Below are 22,187 nucleotides of genomic sequence, written 5' to 3' on the forward strand. Positions count from 1 at the left end.
CGTTTTATTTAGAATAAATACCAGCAGACCCGCGTGTCTCCACAGAAATTCGACAGTAATAGATTTGGTACTAATCCTTCGTCTACGGCAGAAATTACACAACCAGACAAAACTAACTAACAGTCACTGCTTGCTCGCCCTCCCCAGGGAGGTTATGATGCAGACACTGGGATGGAGAGGGAGAACACAATGGGAGGAGGAAAGAAGAAGATTCAGAGGGGAGGGGATTCTCAGGCATCAGCGAACAGGCGGTCATGCTTTCTCCCTGATTTCCTCCCTTTCTCACTGCCACCCCTCTACCCACAACCCCCTCCTCCTCCCCACAGTTTTCCTCGTTGCTCTCTCACTTCTCCTCCTCCTATATCGTGAAGTCAGCCAGCGCCTCAGTCAGCCTACAGCTTATTTGCGTTCACTTCCACACATCACTGCCTCATTTTCTCACCTTCTCTTTACTGAGTGACACCTCTGCTGCTGCCTCCTTCTCCTCCTCATCCTCAGTCCACCATGGTGAACAGATAATCGTCTGGCTGTGCTGAGACCATGGGTGCCTGCCTCTGCAAAGGTCACAAAGGTCAGTGCCTGCGTGATTTATGTTTGAGTGACCGAGGGGAGCTTTGACGATTTGCTAAACTCGTCGAGCGAGTTGACAGCTGCCAAAGTTACGAGGGACATCTGCAGGTTTGAAGCTTGGAAGAGACACATCTTTGTGACGTAGTAGAATGCAGACCTGCTGACAATCATCCCAGTCTCGTTTTGAGCCCAACAGGTGTGCGTGTAGTGAATCCACGAGTAATCGCTGTGAAACAGAAAAATCTCGCCATGAAAACATTCATCTAAGAAATGAGAGCCAGCAGTTTTTCTAAAGTGCAGAATGAAGACTCGAGGGCTGCGTGGAGGCTCGCAAATGTAACAACTCCATCCCCGGCTTGTCATGACTTGAAGACTCAAGTTGTAATTTTTTCTCAGATTTTCTGCACCATGAAAGAAATAAAAAAGTCTGCATCTCTTTAGATGTTAGAGATGGTCCCAGGTCTGTCACGTTTTCAAACAGTTGGCTTTTTTTTAGCCATGGTTCCTATATTTTTGCATCATCACTGAGACTCATTCATTATGTCCAGTTACAGTTTTTGCTGCAGGTTGAAAATGTTTCATAAAACAAAGTCTGATTTTATTCCCAAAAGGCCCTTTAGTAGAAACGGTGGAGGGTTATTGAGCACTGGGCTTCAAGCTGCAGAGAGAGAGAGAGAGAGAAGACAGCTGCAGGGTGGCAGACAAACACAAGAAAACTCGAGTGTGTGTGTGTGTGTGTGTGTGTGTGTGTGTGTGTGTGTGTGTGTGTGTGTGTGCGTGTGTGCGTGTGTGTGTGTGTGTGTGTGTGTGTGTGTGTGTGTGCGTGTGTGCGTGTGTGTGCGTGTGTGTGTGTGTGTGTGTGTGTGTGTGTGTGTGTGCTGACCTGTCTAATGCTGTCAGATCTTGGCTTCCACTTTATTGCCTCTTGTCATTCATATGAGCCTCATCACCATAAATTATGAAGTGAATAGGCAGAGCGTGAACTGATGCAAAGCTAGACACGCCGAGGGGCTTTGGTTAAACGTCTGTAACGAGACTCCAAACGCTCCCTGTCGCTCTCACCATCTCATCCATTATATATGAGCCGTGCTTGACCGTTGGCCACAAAGTAGTCCATGAATCTAACACCAGATTATGTCTGTGATTCCCCACAGAGCTCCAACTTCCTCTGTCATCACAGCACCAGACTGAGGATGGACAGTCGTCTTCCTTAAAGGTACGGAGCAGCTCCCACTGTCTTTTGGCCTTGTCTAAGCAACTTTATGGTGAAATGAAATACACCTGAAAAATAAACAGGGATAACAATATCTGCAATTTGAGCATCACTTTAACACAGAAACATTTTTTGTCTGATTCAGTATATTGATATTGACCAAATATTTTGACACACACCTGATAATCTGTAATTACGGTCATGTGATTGACATAAAAATAGCATTCAAAATTACTTTTAAATATACAGAAGAGGATTAGGGCCACAGAAAAGAAAAAGGAAAGAAAAATAATTTTGACTTTAATCTCAGAATTCTGACTTTTTGATTTCTGATTTTTAAAAAAAAGTCAGAATTCTGAGATTAAAGTCAGAATTCTGAGATTAAAGTCAAAATTCTGGGATTAAAGTCAGAATTCTACTTCTCTTCTTTATTTTTTAGTGACGCTATCCTCTTCTGTAGAAATATATTTTAGAAAAAAAATCAATTTTAATAAATTGGTGCAAATAAAAAGATTAGGACGTAGAACTAGAAATAGCCCGATTATCTAATTGGGGTTTGATCCAATTTATTCTCAACTGTAATAATTCATTATGTGTTATTAAAATTGTACTTACTTATTTTTATTCATGTCTGTATTCTCATAGAAAATGCAACTTTCAAAACTTGTGCACGCAATTCAAGCTTCAGAGCCTGGTTGGATCAATAAAGTAGCCAATAAATTAAATGCTGTTCTTGGTCAATACGTCAATTTGACAGATTTAAAGAAACATTCTCGTGCTGGCGGCACACACTGGTTTGGGAGCTGTATAGAACTTTTACTATGTGGAATAATCACTTGATTTTCTCTTCAAGCAGAGTTTGTGTGGAATTTATTGCAGAGGATTTTCAGACCACAGGAGTTCTTATATTTGTTAGGAGAGTGTGTGACATCCCTAAATGTAGTTATAAACAGGAAACATAAGAAAAAAGTTATTTTAGGAGACATTTTAAATGAGATAGTTGCACTTTTAAGATGATTATGGTAGAAATGATCATTTGTGTGAAATATTTCAATTTGTTTTTATCTGCTGCAGGTTAGCAAACATAAATGGTTTTATTAAAGTAATTTTCTTTTTTGCTACTTCATTTGCCAAATTTTAGCATTTTTTTCCTCTTTGGAACCGAAATAATTCTGTAAAGATCAACACATTTAATAAATAAGGTTCGATCTTAATGATACCACTTTTTATTCACAAGGTTAAAGCGCCAAACATATAAATACAATAGAGGTTACTGGAGCCAGCAGTGTGATCGTGGAGGTGGGGGACGTACTCCAACAGAAGCCCCAGGCAGAACATTTTCATTTTGCAGGTTGAGCGGGAAAATCTCATTAGCATTCATGAGGAAAGTGTCACCTGACTGGCTGCAAATTACACGGGAGGAGTTAGATTCATTGTGGATCTAAGATGGTAGTGAGGTATCAGAGTGTCCATGAATGTTCATCCACTGGTGTCTTTGTTCTGGGACAATACGCTGTTCTATCACCAACCCGTGAGTTGTTTTATATTCTATTTTTTTGTTTCTGCAAACCTGGAAGTCTTTGCAACCAACTCATAAATCGTGAGTCTCTCCGTGCTGACTGCATCCACTTGGGTGTTGAGGAACCTTCTGTTGTTTGCAGCTTATTCAGGCTCCGAGTGTGAATGCTGAAGAACATGTGTGTCATTTTAATTATCACTAGTTTGCCTGGAAGAAAATAACAGTGGGAAATGCGTGGGATGAGTGTGGGACGACAACGGGAGGATTCGCATAAATGTTTTAATGTACGTGTTTTAATTTACTTCTCTCATTCTGGACTTTTGTAGAGTTAATTCAGAGATATGCTCTTACTGTGAAATGGTAAATATTGTAGTTTTTGTCATGTTGACCTCCAAAAATCCCTTTACGCCACCTTCAGCTTTTAGGCCCTGTCCACACGTAGCCGGGGATCTGCCAAAACGTAGATATTTTTCTACGTTTTGGCCTGTCATCCACAGGAAAACGGAGTTTTTTCACACGAAAACGGATCTTTTTAAAAACTCCGGCCAAAGTGAAGATCTGCGTTTTCTCCGTTTTGGGTGTCTGCGTGTGGACGGACAAAACCGGAGTTTTAAGGTTCGCAACGTCACTTTCCGCGACAAGAAAATGCTGACATCACGTGTGCGACCTGTGTTTACACTAGCCGACAGCATGGATGCCCTCAGAGCTGCGCTCGCTTTATCAATTGTCCAAGCGCCTTTTGCTTGTTTGTTTTTGCAAGCGGAATTACTGCTCCTTGCGGAAGACCACAGACGAAGGACGAGGTTAAGAACGGGGGAAGTACTGCCATCTACAGGTCTGGCATGTCCTTAACAACGTATTTATCCGGGTACGTGTGGACAGAGTTTTTTTTTTAAATGAGGTGATGTGGATGCAAGTTTTTGGAGGGGCGGATATTCGTTTAAAAAAAAACCCGGGTACGTGTGGACTAGGCCTTAGTTTAGTTTTTAGTGCCTTGCTCGTCATCACTCCTCTGCAATCATTGTCCCACAGTTCCTGCTGTGACCTTTGGACTTCTTTTATGTGCAGGATGGTCAGAATCCCTCCAATGGCACCATGGAGGACAAATCCAGCCACTATGACATTGGCGAGCTAGCTACGTCCACTCTGATGGGTGAGGAACACAGAAACAAGCACCTTTACTTCATCTTCTCTATGGAAGAGGATGAGGGCCACTGAAAGAAACCAAATTCTGACTTCAATCTTAAAAGTCAAAATTCGGAGAAAAAATATATCTGAATTCTGACTCCTTGTTATGTTTTTTCTGTGTTTCTTTTCTAGTTTCATTACCTTATACACAGAGTAGCAACGTTTCCATTTTTACCTTATTTTGCGAACAGTTTTAGCTTCTCACAGTCGCCTCCGTCAGAGATTCATCGATGTTGGTGGTGCCGCTGCCGTTGCTGTTTAGCAGCAGAGGACGATATCGCCCTCTGCTGCCGCGCTTTCCTTCTTGTTCTCCATGCTTCATCAATGTGTGACTGAATGTGTGACTGGTCAAAAATTTTGAGATTGAAGTCAGATTTCCGAGTAAACATCAGAATGATGCGATTAAAGAATTCTTTTGATTTTTTATTTATAGTGGCACTAATCCTCTTCCGTATTTCAGCGTGGCCTTGTTAAAAGTTAGGGACTTGATGGAAAGTACGTCTGGCTTCCTGCTCTCCATATTTCAATGCCTCTTACTCATTTTCAGTGGCGGCTCCAGAAATGTTTTGCTGCAGGTGCAATGAAGGATCCAGTCTTTTTATTGAGGGTGCTATGAAGGAAGTGGTCATGCGTACCTATTGTTCTCTAATAATGGGCCATTCCCATCTGTACCGGGTCGGCCCGGGCCGGGTAGCCCCAGTCGGCCCCAGCCTGGCCCGGTTGATTCCACACATCCTTGCCTTAAGCCCATATGGGCTGATTCTACCCACCAATCAGAGGCTTGCTCTAATGGAAGGTGTGAATTTGCTGTCAGCAGTGGGTGTGTTGGTCCTGGTCGGCCTGAAGCAGACCCCCTCGAGAAGAGGGCTGGGAATGAGCCTTGGTTGGCCCGGAAAAATACCAGGCCACCCAGATATATAAACAACCTACGCTACCCGGCCCGGGCCGACGCGGTACAGATGGGAATGGCCCATATTACACCTTCAACACTAGCAGATACACATGCGTGCACAAAACCTCAACAACACCTGAAACAATCATTAAAATACATCATAAACATATGAACAATCGCTGACTTTTCCATGAAATCATAAACACATACAGCCACACAGAAAACCATCTATAGTGTGGCAAGGTTAGCTAACGTTAGTGTTAGCATTTCCAGCGGCAAAACCCTCGACTGCTGCGGCGGTTGAGGGTTGACTCTCTTCATCCAGATCCGTAGGTTTTTGTGGGTCTGAGATCACTTCCAAAGATTCATTCATTTTTGACTGAACCTGTGGAAATTTGGGCAACAAAAACCGACCCATTTTACCACTAGCTCTACCTTTCACTCGTTCACAGGTGGAAAATGAGGTCAAATTCCTGTTTTGGTTTAAGTTTTTACCATCTATATGCTAATTTACTGATTATTTTTGTTTTGTATGTTAAATAATATCACATCCACACGTTAAAGTAAAATTAAATTGTAAAAAAAAAAGTCTAATATTTACTTGGGGGTGCTATGGGGGTGCAATGACTAATCCAGGGGTAGCTATAGCGCCCCCTAGCGCCCCCCCTGGCACAGCCACTGATCATTTTCTCCTTCCTTTTCCTTCAGTCACTTGGTGTCGTCTTCACAGATCCTCTTCCTCTGTCGAAGGCTCATTACTTTAGCTAATGTGTTGAGTGTTGCTGAATTTTTCCAAATGAACACTCTTTTGTTGGGCTGACGGTGTAATTATGAGTAGCATGAATGCCTCATGAATAAGCCGAGCGATAACATTCAGGCACACAGCTGAGATGCTGACACCTGCTGCTACCAGAGTGACAGATCCAGAGATGGAGGAGGAAAAAATGGCTTTTTAACGTTTACCTCAAACCAACAACCCATCTAATAATCCTATTACAACTTTAAGTAGGTTTAACTGATCTATTTCAGGTGTTGCTCTGGACCTATATTATTAAATATTACTAAACAGATTACGTCTCATAATGGATCAAGTGGTATTAAAAAAACATGACCTTAACATTCCTCGCCTGATGGCAATGAGCTGAAATTAAATTGCCTTCCATCCATAATAACCTCTGACTGTGCAATACCAGCATGGCATTTAAGAGCTCCATCGTCGCCGTAGTTTTTACGCTCTCCGTGTGGAGAAGCAGCATGAAATATCAGCTGGTAGCCTGGTGGCAAGTTAGCTTCATTGATACCTGAAACTCCAACACAATCAGGATTAACTTGCCTTTTAATTAGATTAAGATACGCACGAGTCAGTGTTTTACTCCTCCTTGAACCGTCACCTTATCGTGGTGGAGGAGTTTGAGTGCCCTAATGATCCTAGGAGCTATGTTGTCTGGGGCACTTAGTGCCCCTGGTAGGGTCTCCCATGACAAATTGGTCTTAGGTGAAGGGTGAGACAAAGAACGGTTCAAAGGATCTTTCATGGCGGTTAAAACGAAGAGTCGGAGTACCCGGCCCGGAGAGTTACCGGGGTCCCACCCTGGAGCCAGGCCTGGGGTTGGGGCCCGTGAGCGAGCGCCTGGTGGCCGGGCTTTCGCCCATGGGGCCCGGCCGGGCCCAGCCCGAACCGGATACATGGGCTCGTCCAACTGTGGACCCACCACCCGCAGGAGGAACATGAAGGGTCCGGTGCAATGCGAATCGGGTGGCAGACCAAGGCGGGAGCCTTGGCGGTCCAATCCCCGGACAAGAAAACTAGTTTTTGGGACATGGAACGTCACCTCGCTGGCGGGGAAGGAGCCGGAGCTTGTGGCAGAGGTTGAGCGGTACCGGCTAGATATAGTCGGACTCACCTCGACACATTGCATTGGCTCTGGAACCCGAGACCTGGAGAGGGGTTGGACACTCTACTTTGCTGGAGTTGCTCCGGGTGAGAGGCGGAGGGCTGGGGTTGGCTTTTTGTTAGCCCCGAGACTCTCTGCCTGTGTGTTGGGGTTTACCCCGGGGGACAAGAGGGTAGCTTCCTTGCGCCTTCGGGTCGGGGAACGGGTCCTGACTGTTGTTTGTGCTTATGGGCCAAATATCAGTTCAGAGTACCCACCCTTTTTGGAGTCCCTGGGACGAGTGCTAGATAGTGCTCCATCAGGGGACTCCATTGTCCTGCTGGGGGACTTCAATGCTCACGTGGGCAATGACAGCTTGACCTGGAGGGGTGTGATTGGGAGGAACGGCCCACCAAATCAGAACTCGAGTGGTGTTTAGTTATTGGACTTCTGTGCAAGCCGCAGTTTGGCCATAACGAACACCATGTTCGAACATAAGGATGCCCACCGGTACACTTGGTACCAGGGCAGCCTAGGTCACAGGTCGATGATAGATTTTGTAGTCGTATCATCTGACCTGCGGCCGTATGTTTTGGACACCCGAGTGAAGAGAGGGGCGGAGCTGTCAACTGATCACCACCTGGTGGTGAGTTGGATCAGATGGCAAGGGAACATGCCGCGTAGACCTGGCAGACCCAAACGCATAGTGAGGGTCTGCTGGGAACACCTGGCAGAAGAACCTGTCAAGACGGTCTTCAACTCCCACCTCCGGCAGAGCTTTGACCACGTCCCGAGAGCAGTGGGGGACATTGAGTCCGAGTGGGCCTTGTTCCACTCTGCGATTGTCGAGGCGGCTGTTGCTAGCTGTGGTCGTAAGGTGGCCGGTGCCAGTCGTGGTGGCAACCCCCGTACCCGCTGGTGGACACCAGAGGTTCGGGGAGCCGTCAGGCTGAAGAAGGAGGCCTACAGGGCGTGGCTGGTCTGTGGGTCTCCGGAGGCAGCAGACAGGTACCGGATAGCCAAGCGGGGTGCAGCAGTGGCAGTTGCCGAGGCAAAATCTCGGGCGTGGGAGGAGTTTGGTGAGGCCATGGAGAAAGACTATCGATCGGCTCCAAAGAGGTTCTGGCAAACTGTCCGGCGCCTCAGGAGAGGAAGGCAGCAACTCGCCCACACTGTTTACAGTGGGGATGGGGAGCTGCTGATGTCAACTGAGGCTATAGTCGGACGGTGGAAGGAATACTTTGAGGAGCTCCTCAATCCCACCAATGCGCATTCCGAGGAGGAACCAGAGCTGGGAGGCCTGGGGATGGACTGTCCGATCTCGGGGGCAGAAGTTGCTGAGGTAGTCAAACAACTACACAGCGGCGGAGCCCCGGGGGCGGATGAGGTTCGTCCTGGGTATCTCAAGGCTATGGATGTTGTAGGGCTGTCATGGTTGACACGTCTCTACAAAATTGCGTGGTCATCGGGGGCAGTTCCTAGGGAGTGGCAGACCGGGGTGGTGGTCCCCATCTTTAAGAAGGGTGACCTGAGGGTGTGTTCCAACTATAGGGGGATCACACTCCTCAGCCTCCCTGGAAAGGTCTACTCCAAGGTACTGGAGAGGAGGGTCCGATCGATAGTTGAATCTCAGATAGAGGAGGAGCAATGTGGTTTTCGTCCTGGCCGTGGAACTGTGGACCAGCTCTATACCCTTGCAAGGGTGATGGAGGGGGCATGGGAGTTTGCCCAACCAATCCACATGTGTTTTGTGGATTTGGAGAAGGCTTATGACCGTGTCCCCAGGGGCACCCTGTGGGGGACGCTCCAGGAGTATGGGGTGGGTGGCTTTCTGTTAAGGGCCATTCAGTCCCTTTACCAGAGGAGCGTGAGCTTGGTCCGCATAGCCGGTAGTAAGTCGGACCTGTTCCCAGTGAGGGTTGGACTCCGCCAGGGCTGCCCTTTGTCACCGGTTCTGTTCATCGCTTTTATGGACAGAATTTCTAGACGCAGCCGTGGTGTGGAGTGTGTCGAGTTTGGTGGCAGGAGAATCTCGTCTCTGCTTTTTGCGGATGATGTGGTCCTCCTAGCTTCATCCAGCTCTGACCTTCAGCTCTTGCTGGGTAGGTTCGCGGCCGAATGTGAAGCGGCTGGGATGAGGATCAGCACCTCCAAATCTGAGACCATGGTTCTCGACCGGAAAAGGGTGGCTTGCCACCTCCGGGTCGGGGGAGAGGTCCTACCTCAAGTGGAGGAGTTTAAGTATCTCGGGGTCTTGTTCACGAGTGAGGGTAGGAGGGATTGGGAGATCGACAGGCGGATTGGTTCGGCGTCTGCAGTGATGCGGACGCTGAGCCGATCTGTCGTGGGGAAGAGGGAGCTGAGCCAGAAAGCCAGGCTCTCGATTTAACGGTCGATCTACGTCCCAATCCTCACCTATGGTCATGAGCTTTGGGTAATGACCGAAAGAACGAGATCGCGGATACAAGCGGCCGAAATGAGTTTCCTCCGTAGGGTGGCCGGGCTCAGCCTTAGAGATAGGGTGAGGAGCTCGGACATTCGGGAGGGACTCGGAGTAGAACCGCTGCTCCTCCGGATCGAAAGGAGCCAGTTGAGGTGGTTTGGGCATCTGGTCAGGATGCCTCCTGGACGCCTCCCCGGGGAGGTGTTTCGGGCATGTCCTGCCGGCAGAAGGCCCCCGGGTCGACCCAGGACACGTTGGAGAGGTTACATCTCCAATCTGGTCCGGGAACTCCTTGGGGTCCTGTCGGAGGAGCTGGTGGACAAGGCCGGGGAGAGGACGGCCTGGAGCTCCCTAGTTGGGATGCTGCCCCCGCGACCCGGACCCGGATAAGCGGAGGAAGACGACGACGACGACGACGATGTGGGGGCAGCATGGAGCTCTACCGCATGTATCCAACACTACACCATAGTAGAAGTAGAAATGACATGTTTACAACATGGCATTTCAGCATTTTTAACAGCGTTCTCGTCTTTTCCGACAGTGCGAGCTATTTCTCTCCAAGAATTATTAACAACATGTTGATCACGGTGATCTTTGAGAGCTGAATCATACAAATGTCTGTATTTACAAACCTCTGCCATACTAGTTCTTGCCGGTCCTCCACGTTTTTCCGCGTCCGTCCGCCCACGTGGTTAGAAATTTTCCGAGGTGCGCGTTGAGGAAATTCTGGGCCGTGCGGAGGTGCGGTGGTGGGGCGTGGTTGTTAAAATGACGCAAAATGACGCAACTTTTCCGCGCGGAGCCGTGCGGACTCGCGGACGCGTCAAGCATAAACCAACCTTTAAGGTTAGGATAGGGGTGAGGGGAAGGTTAAATAACAAGAGGATAAGGTTAGGGTGAGGTACAATGAGCTTGTTTGGTGCCCTGGCTGTGGACATCCCAACGCGTCAGTGTAACGCTGCATTGGGATCTGCAGTCAGAAAAGGGAAAAATCCCTTTTCGCACATAAGTGACGAAAAAGGGCACTTTTGGCGTCAGGGGTCTGACGCGGAGGGTGGCTGACCAAGCGTTTGTTTTTGGCGCACTGGGAGTGAGAATGTGTAGTTTTCTCTGCTGTGTGGTTCTAACCTAAATTGATGCAGGCAGATTATCTCCTTCACATTTAACAATCAGCCAGAACAGATCCTCCTTACAGAGTTGTCACTGTGTGAAAGCAGGGTGAGACAGCCGTAGACATCACATCATACAACAAAACCAAAGAGGAATCTCTGGAAGGAGCTGAAAAATAAAACGGTTGTGATATTTATCTCAGTTTAACACAACAGAGGCTTCCATCCTTTTGACCAGTTTATTTATTTGTGTCTAAAAATCTGTATTTGTTCTTCTTTTTTCCTCTGAAAGTAGGGTTTATTCCACCTCTTTTTGACATTTTATTTTTTCAACCTTTGTGCTTTATTTTAGTTTCGGTTTAATTTCCATCTCTGAAGCAGACGTGTCTGCTTCATTTCCACTCTTCAGCTCCTGAGACCTTTCTGCTCTTGTCTCCTGCTGTTAAATGAAACGATGGCCTCGCTGTGATTCCACAGATTATGGATGTCAGATTAATGCAAGAATATGGAAACACATATGTGAGTCACATATATTAATTAGAAGCCCGCTGAGACCTCCAAGATCTTCGTTTTGCCCTAAAAAAATAATTAAAATTGCTACAAAAGTAAAGTTTTTGTTTATGATGTTTCTTTTATATGTTTTCTATTATCTCTGCAGCGAAAACACAACTTTCTCTCTTCTCTTTGTCTCTTAAAGGGCAGAAATAGAAAACATCACTTTAACTCCTCATCAAATTATCTGCCTGGTTTCAGCCAGCCTGCCTTTCATTTAATACGCTCTATGAAGATGTATCCCTCCTCCTCATCCTCCTCTCTTTATCTAGGCCTGGTGGCCACAATAAAGGAGCACATCACCAAGCCGACGGCGATGGCCCAGGGGCGAGTGGCTCACCTGATCGAGTGGAAGGGTTGGGGTGGATGTGGTGAGGGAGGTGGAGGATGGAGCGGTGGTTGGAGTAAAGGAGGTGGAGGCTGGGGCGGGGTGGGGGCCGAGCTGCAAGAGGATGAACAGTTTTACTCCCAAATGACGGATGAAATCAAGGAAGCTCGCTTTGCAGCAGGTAAAACACAGAATTAAATCAAAGTAAAACAAACTGTGGTGGGTGGAGGTGAGGTGGTGCTTCTGTTTGATTAGCTCTGGCTGAAAATCGATAACCCTCAGGACTTCCAAGGGCAGGGGCTTTAAATCTAGTGCATTTATTGAATTTTCCTTAGTTTGTGATGTTTGTCAGACCTCTGGAGGAGCAACGGTGGGATGGAGAAAAGCAAGATAAACATGTTTCTGTTTCGTTTCCCAGGTGTGGCAGAGCAGTTCGCCCTGGCCGAGGCAGCGATGGACGTTTGGTCCATGAGTGATAACTTTGAGCAGCCGTCCACCAGCTTACAAGGTTCAATCCAATCCCATTTTATTCATAGAGTGCATTTAAAAACAGCATGTCAGCTGAACAAAGCATTGCACAGAGTTTAGCCTAAAATGCCATTCAAATTCACATACATACAGTGGGGCAAAAAAGTATTTAGTCAGCCACCGATTGTGCAAGTTCTCCCACTTAAAATGATGACAGAGGTCAGTAATTTACATCATAGGTACACTTCAACTGTGAGAGACAGAATGTGAAAAAAAAATCCATGAATTCACATGGCAGGATTTTTAAAGAATTTATTTGTAAATCAGGGTGGAAAATAAGTATTTGGTCACTTCAAACAAGGAAAATCTCTGGCTCTCACAGACCTGTAACGTCTTCTTTAAGAAGCTTTTCTGTCCTCCACTCGTTACCTGTATTAATGGCACCTGTTTGAACTCATTATCTGTATAAAACACACCTGTCCACAGCCTCAAACAGTCAGACTCCAAACTCCACTATGGCCAAGACCAAAGAGCTTTCGAAGGACACCAGGAAATGAATTGTAGACCTGCACCAGACTGGGAAGAGTGAATCTACAATAGGCAAGCAGCTTGGTGTGAAAAAATCAACTGTGGGAGCAATTATCAGAAACTGGAAGACATACAAGACCACTAATAATCTCCCTCGACCTGGGGCTCCACGCAAGATCTCATCCTGTGGGGTCAAAATGATCATGAGAACGGTGAGCAAGAATCCCAGAACCACACGGGGGGACCTGGTGAATGACCTGCAGAGAGCTGGGACCACAGTAACAAAGGTCACCATCAGTAACACACTACAACGGCAGGGAATCAAATCATGCAGTGCCAGACGTGTTCCGCTGCTGAAGCCAGTGCATGTCCAGGCCCGTCTGAAGTTTGCCAGAGAGCACATGGATGATACAGCAGAGGATTGGGAGAGTGTCATGTGGTCAGATGAAACCAAAGTAGAACTTTTTGGTATAAACTCAACTCGTCGTGTTTGGAGGAAGAAGAATACTGAGTTGCATCCCAAGAACACCATACCTACTGTGAAGCATGGGGGTGGGAACATCATGCTTTGGGGCTGTTTTTCTGCTAAGGGGACAGGACGACTGATCCGAGTTCAGGACAGAATGAATGGGGCCATGTATCGTGAGATTCTGAGCCAAAACCTCCTTCCACCAGTGAGAGCTTTGAAGAAGAAACGTGGCTGGGTCTTCCAACACGACAATGATCCCAAACACACCACCCGGGCAACAAAGGAGTGGCTCCGTAAGAAGCATTTGAAAGTCCTAGAGTGGCCTAGCCAGTCTCCAAACCTCAACCCCATAGATAATCTGTGGAGGGAGTTGAAAGTCCGTGTTGCTCGGTGACAGCCCCAAAACATCACCGCTCTCGAGAAGATCTGCATGGAGGAATGGGCCAAAATACCAGCTACTGTGTGTGCAAACCTGGTAAAGACCTATAGTAATCGTTTGACCTCTGTTATTGCCAACAAAGGTTATGTTACAAAGTATTGAGTTGAATTTTTGTTATTGACCAAATACTTATTTTCCACCCTGATTTACAAATAAATTCTTTAAAAATCCTGCCATGTGAATTCATGGATTTTTTTCACATTCTGTCTCTCACAGTTGAAGTGTACCTATGATGAAAATTACTGACCTCTGTCATCATTTTAAGTGGGAGAACTTGCACAATCGGTGGCTGACTAAATACTTTTTTGCCCCACTGTATACATAAAATACAATTAAAAAACTGTCATAACACAGAAACACCTAAAATCAAAACAAAAGTTAAAACAGCCAATAAAAACAGAAGTCAATAAAAACAGAAGTTTCAAAAAATGGAACAGAGGCACAGCATAAAAGACCAGTCACTGGCCAAAAGCTAAATTGAAGATATGTGTCTTTAGGCTGGATTTAAACTGTGCCAGTGAGGAAGCCTGGCGTACCACCAGAGGGAGTGCGTCCCAGAGTCTGGGAGCAGCAAAGGCGAACGCAGGCTCCCCACGAGCTTTATATTTCATTTTAGGGACTTTGAGCAGTAGATGGTCAGCAGACCTAAATGACCGGGGGTGGGGGTGGGGGGATGAGCAGCTCTGACAAATATAAGGGGGCTAGACCATTCAGGGCTTTGTAGGCAAAAGTTAGAACTTTGTATTGTATTCGAAAGTGCACAGGAATCCAGTGTAGATCAGCCAGAACGGAAGTGATGTGACAGCGTCTATTTGTATTGGAAAGAAATCTGGCTGCGGCATTCTGGACTTTCTGCAGACGATTTAGGGCAGATACATTTGCACTGATAAGAACTGAGTTGGAAAAGTTGAGTCTGGAAGTGATAAATGCATGAATAACAGATTCTAAGTAAGGCCTCTTAAGAATGGGCTTTAGTCGGTAAGGCGACGAAGCTGGAGGAAGCAGGATCGAACAGTGGCATTAACATGTGCACCCACGCACAAATCAGCATCCAGTGTAACCCCAAGGCTGGTCACACAAGTTTGGTCAGTCACTCCAGCTTTTAGTATTAAACCCCAACAAATGAACAAAAATATTAATGGAAAATCAGGGTTCCTAATGGTCTCAGTCCCTTTTTCCTCTGATGGGTTTTTGAAAAGACACAAAACAGATCAAAGACTAAATCTTCCTTTCATATTAGAGCTAATGTTAGAGCTTAATAGAGCTTAATAGAGCTTGAGCGTGGATAGGGTTCAGTATACAAAAAATATGTATAAAACTACTGCCTAGAGGCTCTTTTATGCAATGTCCAGAATGCAGAACTTTCAAGCAAACAGGTGGCAGGAACGGCCAATCACACGTTAGCAAGTACCAGCAGAGCCAATAGATGAGAGCTTATGAACAGTTCTAATGGGAAACAGGAAGCTGTTTGCCATTTGATCCTAGTGCTCAACCAATGTCTATTTAATATAGTGTTATATTGCTTTTGGATGATAAAAAGTGCAGGGGAGAAAAAATGACCCCCCCCCTCCAAAAAAAAGATCAGATCAAATAACAACCAATATATTTTAGGTTTAGTTAGACTTTTTAATATGATTATTGTCTTCATGTGTCCTATTTTTCAATCTTAATGTGAAATTTCTCCCTTTTTCCTTTCTTTAACCAAACGCTGAGGTTCAGACTTAAACGCTAAGGAACAACAGTGTCTACTTAAACTATAACTTTGCTCCGAACAACCCGCAAACATTTATCGCCATGACAACATTCTTCCATGTGGAACATCACTTTTAGTGTTTATCTAAATGTTGTAATGTTTATTCCTGACTGTGATCAAATTCTGTGAATAACACATCAAACAAAGAACGTATTTTTCCTGTCTTGTTGAATATTTATGTTTGCTCAAATGTTTGTGTTGTTGAGAAAAAACTGCTTCCAGCTGAGCAGCAGCTGGTTCAGAACTCTTTCTGCTCTCACTGTATATAAAAACATATCAGACAGGATTGAAAGTGACTGATTCTGCTTTCCATCCTCAGCTCCTCAGAGCAACTTCCTGTCCAAGTATCTGCTTGACGGAGGAAGCGTTGGTGTTCCTCAGCACCTGTACAGCATTCCCACCCAGACTTATGGAGACAGTTACCCATCCAGCCTGGTGCATCCACCACCGGTCACCTCAGTGTCCCCGATATGCAACACCCAGCAGGACTCGGATCACCCATTTGAAGACAGAGGCACAGAGACAGCAAAGGCTGATGTGCGACATGTTGACAGCAGCTCGCTGTCAGAGGATGATGTTTTTTACAACTAGAACTCAAAAAACAAAAGAGACAGGAATCGTTTCCGAAATAAGACTCAACGAGGCGACTTTCAGTCTCAACCACCAGCAATGACTGATGCTGAAAAGTAAAGAAAACTGACGGATGTTTCAAGAAGCATCTCTTGAAAATTATTTTCTGGGAAGTTTAAAAGGCAAAAAGACTCAAAAAAGTTTTTTTTTTTCCTTTGGTTATGCCAAAGCTTTTGTGAATGTACAGTCTAAATGTTATAGTCTAATTTTCTATCCAACACAGAGCTGGGCTGTAGCTGAAGGTCTAAATATCTTGTTATAAAGCATCGGTTTTAAAACATGGGCTGCAAAAGGCTGTCTGTGCTTTGAATTAATTTTCTTTAACACGAATGAGTCGAGATAATCTTGATTAAGTGAGGAGAAAATAGTGTTCTCTTTCAAATTCTTCAAATGAAGCTGAAAAAGCAAAAAAGCAAAAAGGCAAAAAAAAATCACACATCCAATTATCTGTCTGTCTGAACTGTGATTAGCTTTAATTCACACTTTTCTGTCTGAGAGCTGCGGGTGTGATGAGGAGAAAAGGGTAGGACACAAAGACAGGGGTAGATGTATGTTTGTAAGTCAGCATGTCTGTGCGTTTGAGTCTGAGAGGTGGAGGCTGAATGGAGGTGTTGGTGCTGCTGTCATGGGATTCTTTCAGGAGGGGGTCATTTACACCAAGAACACCATCCTGTTCATTGTGGCTTTCTTCTCTCTTATTTGAGCTCGCACAGCAGATGCACATGAACAAATAGTTATCTGTGAATGGTGGGATCACCTCCATCATCAAAATACATCAGAGTGGAGCAGTAATGATGCTCTATTTATCACTCCAATGCAAAATAAATAAATAAATAAATAAATAAATAACACATTTTTGGTGGCTTATGGAGCAAACACGCTGAATAGAAGTGGATCTAGATGGATGTGAGATGAATGAAGGAGCAGGTAGGTGTTTGGCATTTGTAATTCAACACCAACAGGCAAAACGCGTCAGCGTTGTTTAGAGAAAACAAAGAAAGAAAACAATATTTTATATAGCGCTGTAGCGTGATGAAGGTTCTCTGATTTGTGCCAAAGGTCACATTTGCCCAGCTGGGTCAAGCTGGGTCAAACAGTACTTTGAATCCACAGATTAAAGCCCAAGGAGCCACGATGTCTAGCCAAGGTCATGACACCAGTATCTGCTGTTGCGTCCCAGAAGGACACTTCAAGCCACAATGATAATAATTAAACAATAATTAACAAAATTATGATTTTATTACTGTTTAAATAATCATTAATACATGATCACTTGGTTCAGATATAAAGGTATTTTAATTACATGAAATGGATTATTATGCTTTGGGTATTATAATGATAATTATTATAATGATTAAAGATGTGTTCAGCAAAGAAGACCTTCACCCTTGTTCAGCCAACACAGAGTTCAGATAAACAATAACTGCATCACATGTTTTTTGACGCATGACCAAGCGTTCTTCCGGAGAGAGAGGGAGTGGTTCTGAGAGAGTTTGGTAAAATCTAACCATCACAGATTTCACATCCAGTTCTTCAACCAACACCACGAGGAAAGGAGAGCGGCCGTCTCCTTGACCCTCTACAAGCTGTTCTGTCACGCCGACAAGAATGGCTAAAGAACAAACGAACCGTAAACCAGCTAACGCAAGACTCTCCCAGAGTCATTGATTTCTGAAGTTAATTTAAATACGAGAACGTTCATCTGCCAAACGCTTCATACACCCAGTGACCCAAGAAGACATCCCAGGACCGATCTGGTCGTGCTAGAGGTTTTTCTACCAACCTCGTGCCTGGAGGAAACCCATTTCCACCTGGACACTTCGGATCCAAATGGGGGCCTTCTGATTGGGTGAGGTAGACCTCAATAGAATGCGTTTGATGCTGTTTTATCTCAAAATAACTCAGTTATCCACAAAACACCATTTTCACCAGAACACCTTCCATTCCCTCAGAAAGATACCTTCTAAGAACTGCATTCACGCATTCAGAGCTCATCATTCTCAATTTTAGCTCCATCCAACACAGGTTTGCTTTTAAACAAGTAATATCAAAGCTGTTAAGGATTGTCATTAAAATTGCCATCTATGAATTGTCATTTTATGATTGTCGTTTCAAATCTTTCAGTTTAAAATTGTTAGTAAATAAATTTGTTCATTTTTAAACTTGCCTCATTATTGAAACGAAACACAGAAAAGGGTTGCATTTCCAGTTTATCGAATGAAAACAATCTTACCGAATCTTCTGTTTAGTAAATAAACATTTGCTATTAATTTGAGCAACTTAAATTAATATTTCACACCACAACAGCGCCTTACCAGCAGTAAACAGGAGCGACCCAGAAGTTATTTCTTGTACCTTTAAAAAGTTTTTTTTGTACTCTGCTGAAGCCTTCTCCGGGTCAGGGATGAGGTCCTGCCCCAAGTGGAGGAGTTTAAGTATCTCGGGGTCTTGTTCACAAGTGAGAGAAAGATGGAGTATGAGATTGATAGGTGGATTGGTGCTGCATCTGCAGTGATGCGGGCGTTGTACCGATCTATCGTGGTGAAGAGAGAGCTGAGTCAGAAAGCGAAGCTCTCAGTTTACCGGTCAATCTACATTCCTACCCTCACCTATGGTCACGAGCTTTGGGTAGTGACCAAGAATGAGACTGTGGATACAAGCGGCCGAAAAGAGTCTTCTCTGCCGGGTGGCTGGGCTCTCCCTTAGAGTTAGGATGAGAAGTTTGGTCATCCGGGAGGGGCTCGGAGTAGACCCGCTTCTCCTCCACATCAAGAGGAGCCCGTTGAGGTGGCTCGGGCATCTACTTAGGAGGCCTCTTGGATGCCTTCCTATTGAGGTTTTCTTGGCACGTCCAACCAGGAGAAGGCTTAAAGGAAGACCCAGGACACACTGGAGGGACTATTTCTCGACTGGCCAGAGAATGCCTTAGGATTCCCCCGGAGGAGCTGGCCCAAGTAGCTGGGGAGAGGGAAGTTTGGGCCTCACTGTTTAAGTCTAATTTATACTTCTGCTTTGTCATCTGGAAGGATGCACGCAACGCCATTATCCGTCCTTGCGAGCCTGCTGGAGATCCCTCGCAAAGACGGACAATGGTGTCAAGCTCTCTTTTCTAAACATCCATTCATCGGGACGGAGAACGCAAGCTTGCGATTGGTCAGGAGGACGCCGCTGTCATCCACAGCACCGCCATTGTGCCCTCAAAATCTTAAAGAGAGTTGAGGTGTAGCGTGGTCTATCTAGCGACAGACACAAAGCAGCGTGGAAAAACCCTAAAAATATTAACGTTTTTATTCACCTGTGACTGGAGGAGTGAAAAGATGCGCAGCGTGGATGGAAATGACGAGAAACGTGGCTTTAGAAATGGCGAGCGCATGAAGAGGTGGAGGAGAAGTATAAATTAGGCTTTGGGCTGCTGCCCCCACAACTCAACCCCAGATAAGCGGCCAAAAATGGATGGATGGATCAGCTCAAGCAGGCTAGAGGCTACCATTGCTACACCCACACCCATAAATGTTAAAATTTTATGTAGACACATTATGAGTGTGAAGAGTTTATTTTGGAGAGAAAGCAATACAAGATCTGAGCATGAAAACAATATTTAATGCAGCCAAATCAACAAAATACACTCTTCATTAAAGAGGTCCTTCACTCATATTTTCAATACAGTTGCAGTGGTCCAGAGTAGGAATTAATGCCTTCTAAGTCGTACTCTGGGGGAAATAAACTCCAGTGCGCCTCTTTCAGCAATGAGAATTCAGCTGAGGAATTAGCTTCTGACAGCAGGATTTGGAGTCCTTTTTCCTGATATTTGGACATCTCAGCTACACAGCAACGTGACTCTACCACTGACTCTGTTTTCTCAGCAACGTTGATGTTTTATCTCCACAAATCACACAAGCCTGAAGGAGGTCCTCAATGTTGTGGAGTTGCTAATGCTAACAATTAGCTCAGAATCAGAACACTTTATTAATCCCGTAGGAAATTAGGTAGAAGAATAGTTGCTCCAGACAATAGGATAAAGATTGGAAACCATTTCCTGGACACTAAACCAACAACAGCCTTCCCCTGTGGAGAGTCAAAATGGGTGAGTCCATGAAGTTTAAGTGACAGTTACCTGTCAGGTTTTTCAAATCCTAGTGTTTTACCATCTATTATCTTTCAAACGCTAACACTGTCGTGGTATGTGTCTCCGTCTTTCCCCATGTGTCTCCTGATGTCCTCCATCCCTCTTTAGATTCCCATTTTGTGTCTCTTAGCGCCCTCATGTGTCCTTTGTCTGCGTCTCATTTATGTGTCTTCTGTTTGTAGCCTTTCAGGTCATCCCCAGCCCCTCCAATTGTAGCTCCAGCCTCTTTGTCCCCAGCTCGGTGTGTGTGTGCCATTCCCCAGCTTAGTGTGTGTGTGTGTGTGTGTGTGTGTGTGTGTGTGTGTGTGTGTGTTCTTCTCCAATCAGGTCCGGTGTCCTCCCCTGCTCCTTCCTGCTCCTCCTCACTGATTAGTTATTGCCTTCACCTGGTTCTCTCCCCACACACCTGCAGCTCATCTGCCTCCCATTATGTCCCAGTCTATAAAGCCCTGTCTGTTTCTCATTGCCTTGTAGGTCCATTGTTGTTTGTCAGCATGATTTATTCTGTCAGTCTGCCTGTTCCTCTGGTGTTTTTGGATCTCCTGATCATTTCCTGATTTTTGGATTTTGGCTCCCTGCCTTTTGGATTTATTTTTATTTTTGGACTCATCCTAAAATAAAAGGATTTTCTTCATATCAACTCCTGCCTCGTGTCATCCTGGGTATCTGCATTTTGGGTCCAAACAGTCCTCTCAACGTGACAAACACAGGAAAAAATGTGTAGGACACAATTTTCACGTTAACGAGTTACCGATCATTTTCAAAAGAACTGGTAAAAAATTGTTTCTCAGCGAAGGACCTTTTTAATGCAGGATATTACTGCCACTGGAATGACTTAGATCTCAAAACTCACAAAGTCATGACCTTACGACTGATTTGTAGACAGGGTAGCTAATACATACAGATGAGAGACTGACAGAAGTGCTGAGGACTAAACACCAGCGGAGATTCACACAGTTAACTGACTTATAGACAAATAGCCTTTGTGTTCGTGCCCACAGAGTGTTAATCTGAACACTCATATTAATACAGTCTAAAAGTTCAGACCAGCAAATCAAATTGGGTATTTTCAATGAACGAGATGCTGCTAATTAAAGACTAAACAATAAGGTCTAATGACATCTGAGCCACCAGTTAATTACACTGTTGTTTGTGTGCAGACGTCTTTACGACTGGGGAATGAAGAAGTTATATCGCTATCAGACACAAGCTTTGTTGAATGTTAATCAGATGGAGCAGGGACGAAATTTTGATTTCAGAAGTGGGGGGGACACAGCAGGCTTATGCGGATTTGGGGTGGGGGGTGTTATGTAAAGACCCCTTGACACGTCACGTGCCCATCTCAATAATTTTTCCATCCTCAATATATATATATATATATATATATATATATATATATATCAAAGTTAAAAAATTTACAACTCTATTATTATTTTTATTTATTATCATTATTGAAGTGCAGTTTTGGCTGTTGACAATGGATAGGCCATTGTATTTATTGTTTTGGGTCTTTTTTAATTGTTTTTGGTGCAACATTTTCTAACAGGGAGTGAGATTCCTTTTTTATTTAATTTTTGCTTGTTATTTTTATTCATTTAGAAGTTCTGGTTCTGGACATTTCAATGTTAAATGAAGGTTTATTTGTTGCATTTTAAAAGGTGTACTTGCATTATTATGATATATTAACATTATATTAGTGGTTATTTTGGTCTAGATAATGTTGACAATGATATCGTTTATCATCAACAATTTGTTGGACAAAATATCGTCCAGCAAAATTTGTTACTTTCCCAGGCCTAGTCAAAAGTATAAAAATTATTTATACATAAACGGTCCCTCCTGAGATCTGGCCGTTTGTTCATTTGCTGTGTTAGAGGACATGCTGAACTAATGTTTTACACATGATCATCACCCTAACATTTGAGTGTATAAAAACATATTAAATATGTTTTTTCCCTTAAAAGTGTTTAAACAGTTGTTGCATTTCAACACACAAAAAATAAATGGAAAAAATAAGATAAATCTAATGAAAAGTGTACATCTTTGACATTAAGCTTAAAAAAATCTGTTGACGATGATGATACTG

General features: G+C 44.6%; 1 protein-coding gene across 6 annotated transcripts; it reads left to right on the plus strand.

Annotated features, from left to right (window-relative positions):
* The first annotated feature begins 226 nt into the window (after window positions 1-226).
* Window positions 227-16,267, plus strand: fam131c (family with sequence similarity 131 member C). Of its 6 annotated transcripts, XM_054745762.2 has the most exons (7): window positions 227-571; window positions 1,725-1,786; window positions 3,505-3,586; window positions 4,371-4,455; window positions 11,633-11,869; window positions 12,107-12,196; window positions 15,665-16,267. In XM_054745762.2, the coding sequence occupies exons 3-7, from the start codon at window positions 3,533-3,535 to the stop codon at window positions 15,934-15,936; spliced, it is 738 nt and encodes a 245-aa protein (XP_054601737.1). In that variant the 5' UTR covers window positions 227-571; window positions 1,725-1,786; window positions 3,505-3,532; the 3' UTR covers window positions 15,937-16,267. The 6 variants fall into 6 exon arrangements, with proteins under 6 accessions (XP_054601737.1, XP_015822462.1, XP_054601733.1 ...); XM_015966976.3 differs by lacking the exon at window positions 3,505-3,586 and having other exon boundaries at window positions 230-571; XM_054745758.2 differs by lacking the exons at window positions 227-571; window positions 3,505-3,586 and adding an exon at window positions 11,161-11,327 and having other exon boundaries at window positions 1,769-1,786; window positions 11,506-11,869.
* The last annotated feature ends 5,920 nt before the right edge of the window (window positions 16,268-22,187 follow it).

The sequence above is a fragment of the Nothobranchius furzeri genome, chromosome 15 (assembly GCF_043380555.1).
Source record: "Nothobranchius furzeri strain GRZ-AD chromosome 15, NfurGRZ-RIMD1, whole genome shotgun sequence".
Classification (NCBI taxonomy): Eukaryota; Metazoa; Chordata; class Actinopteri; order Cyprinodontiformes; family Nothobranchiidae; genus Nothobranchius; species Nothobranchius furzeri.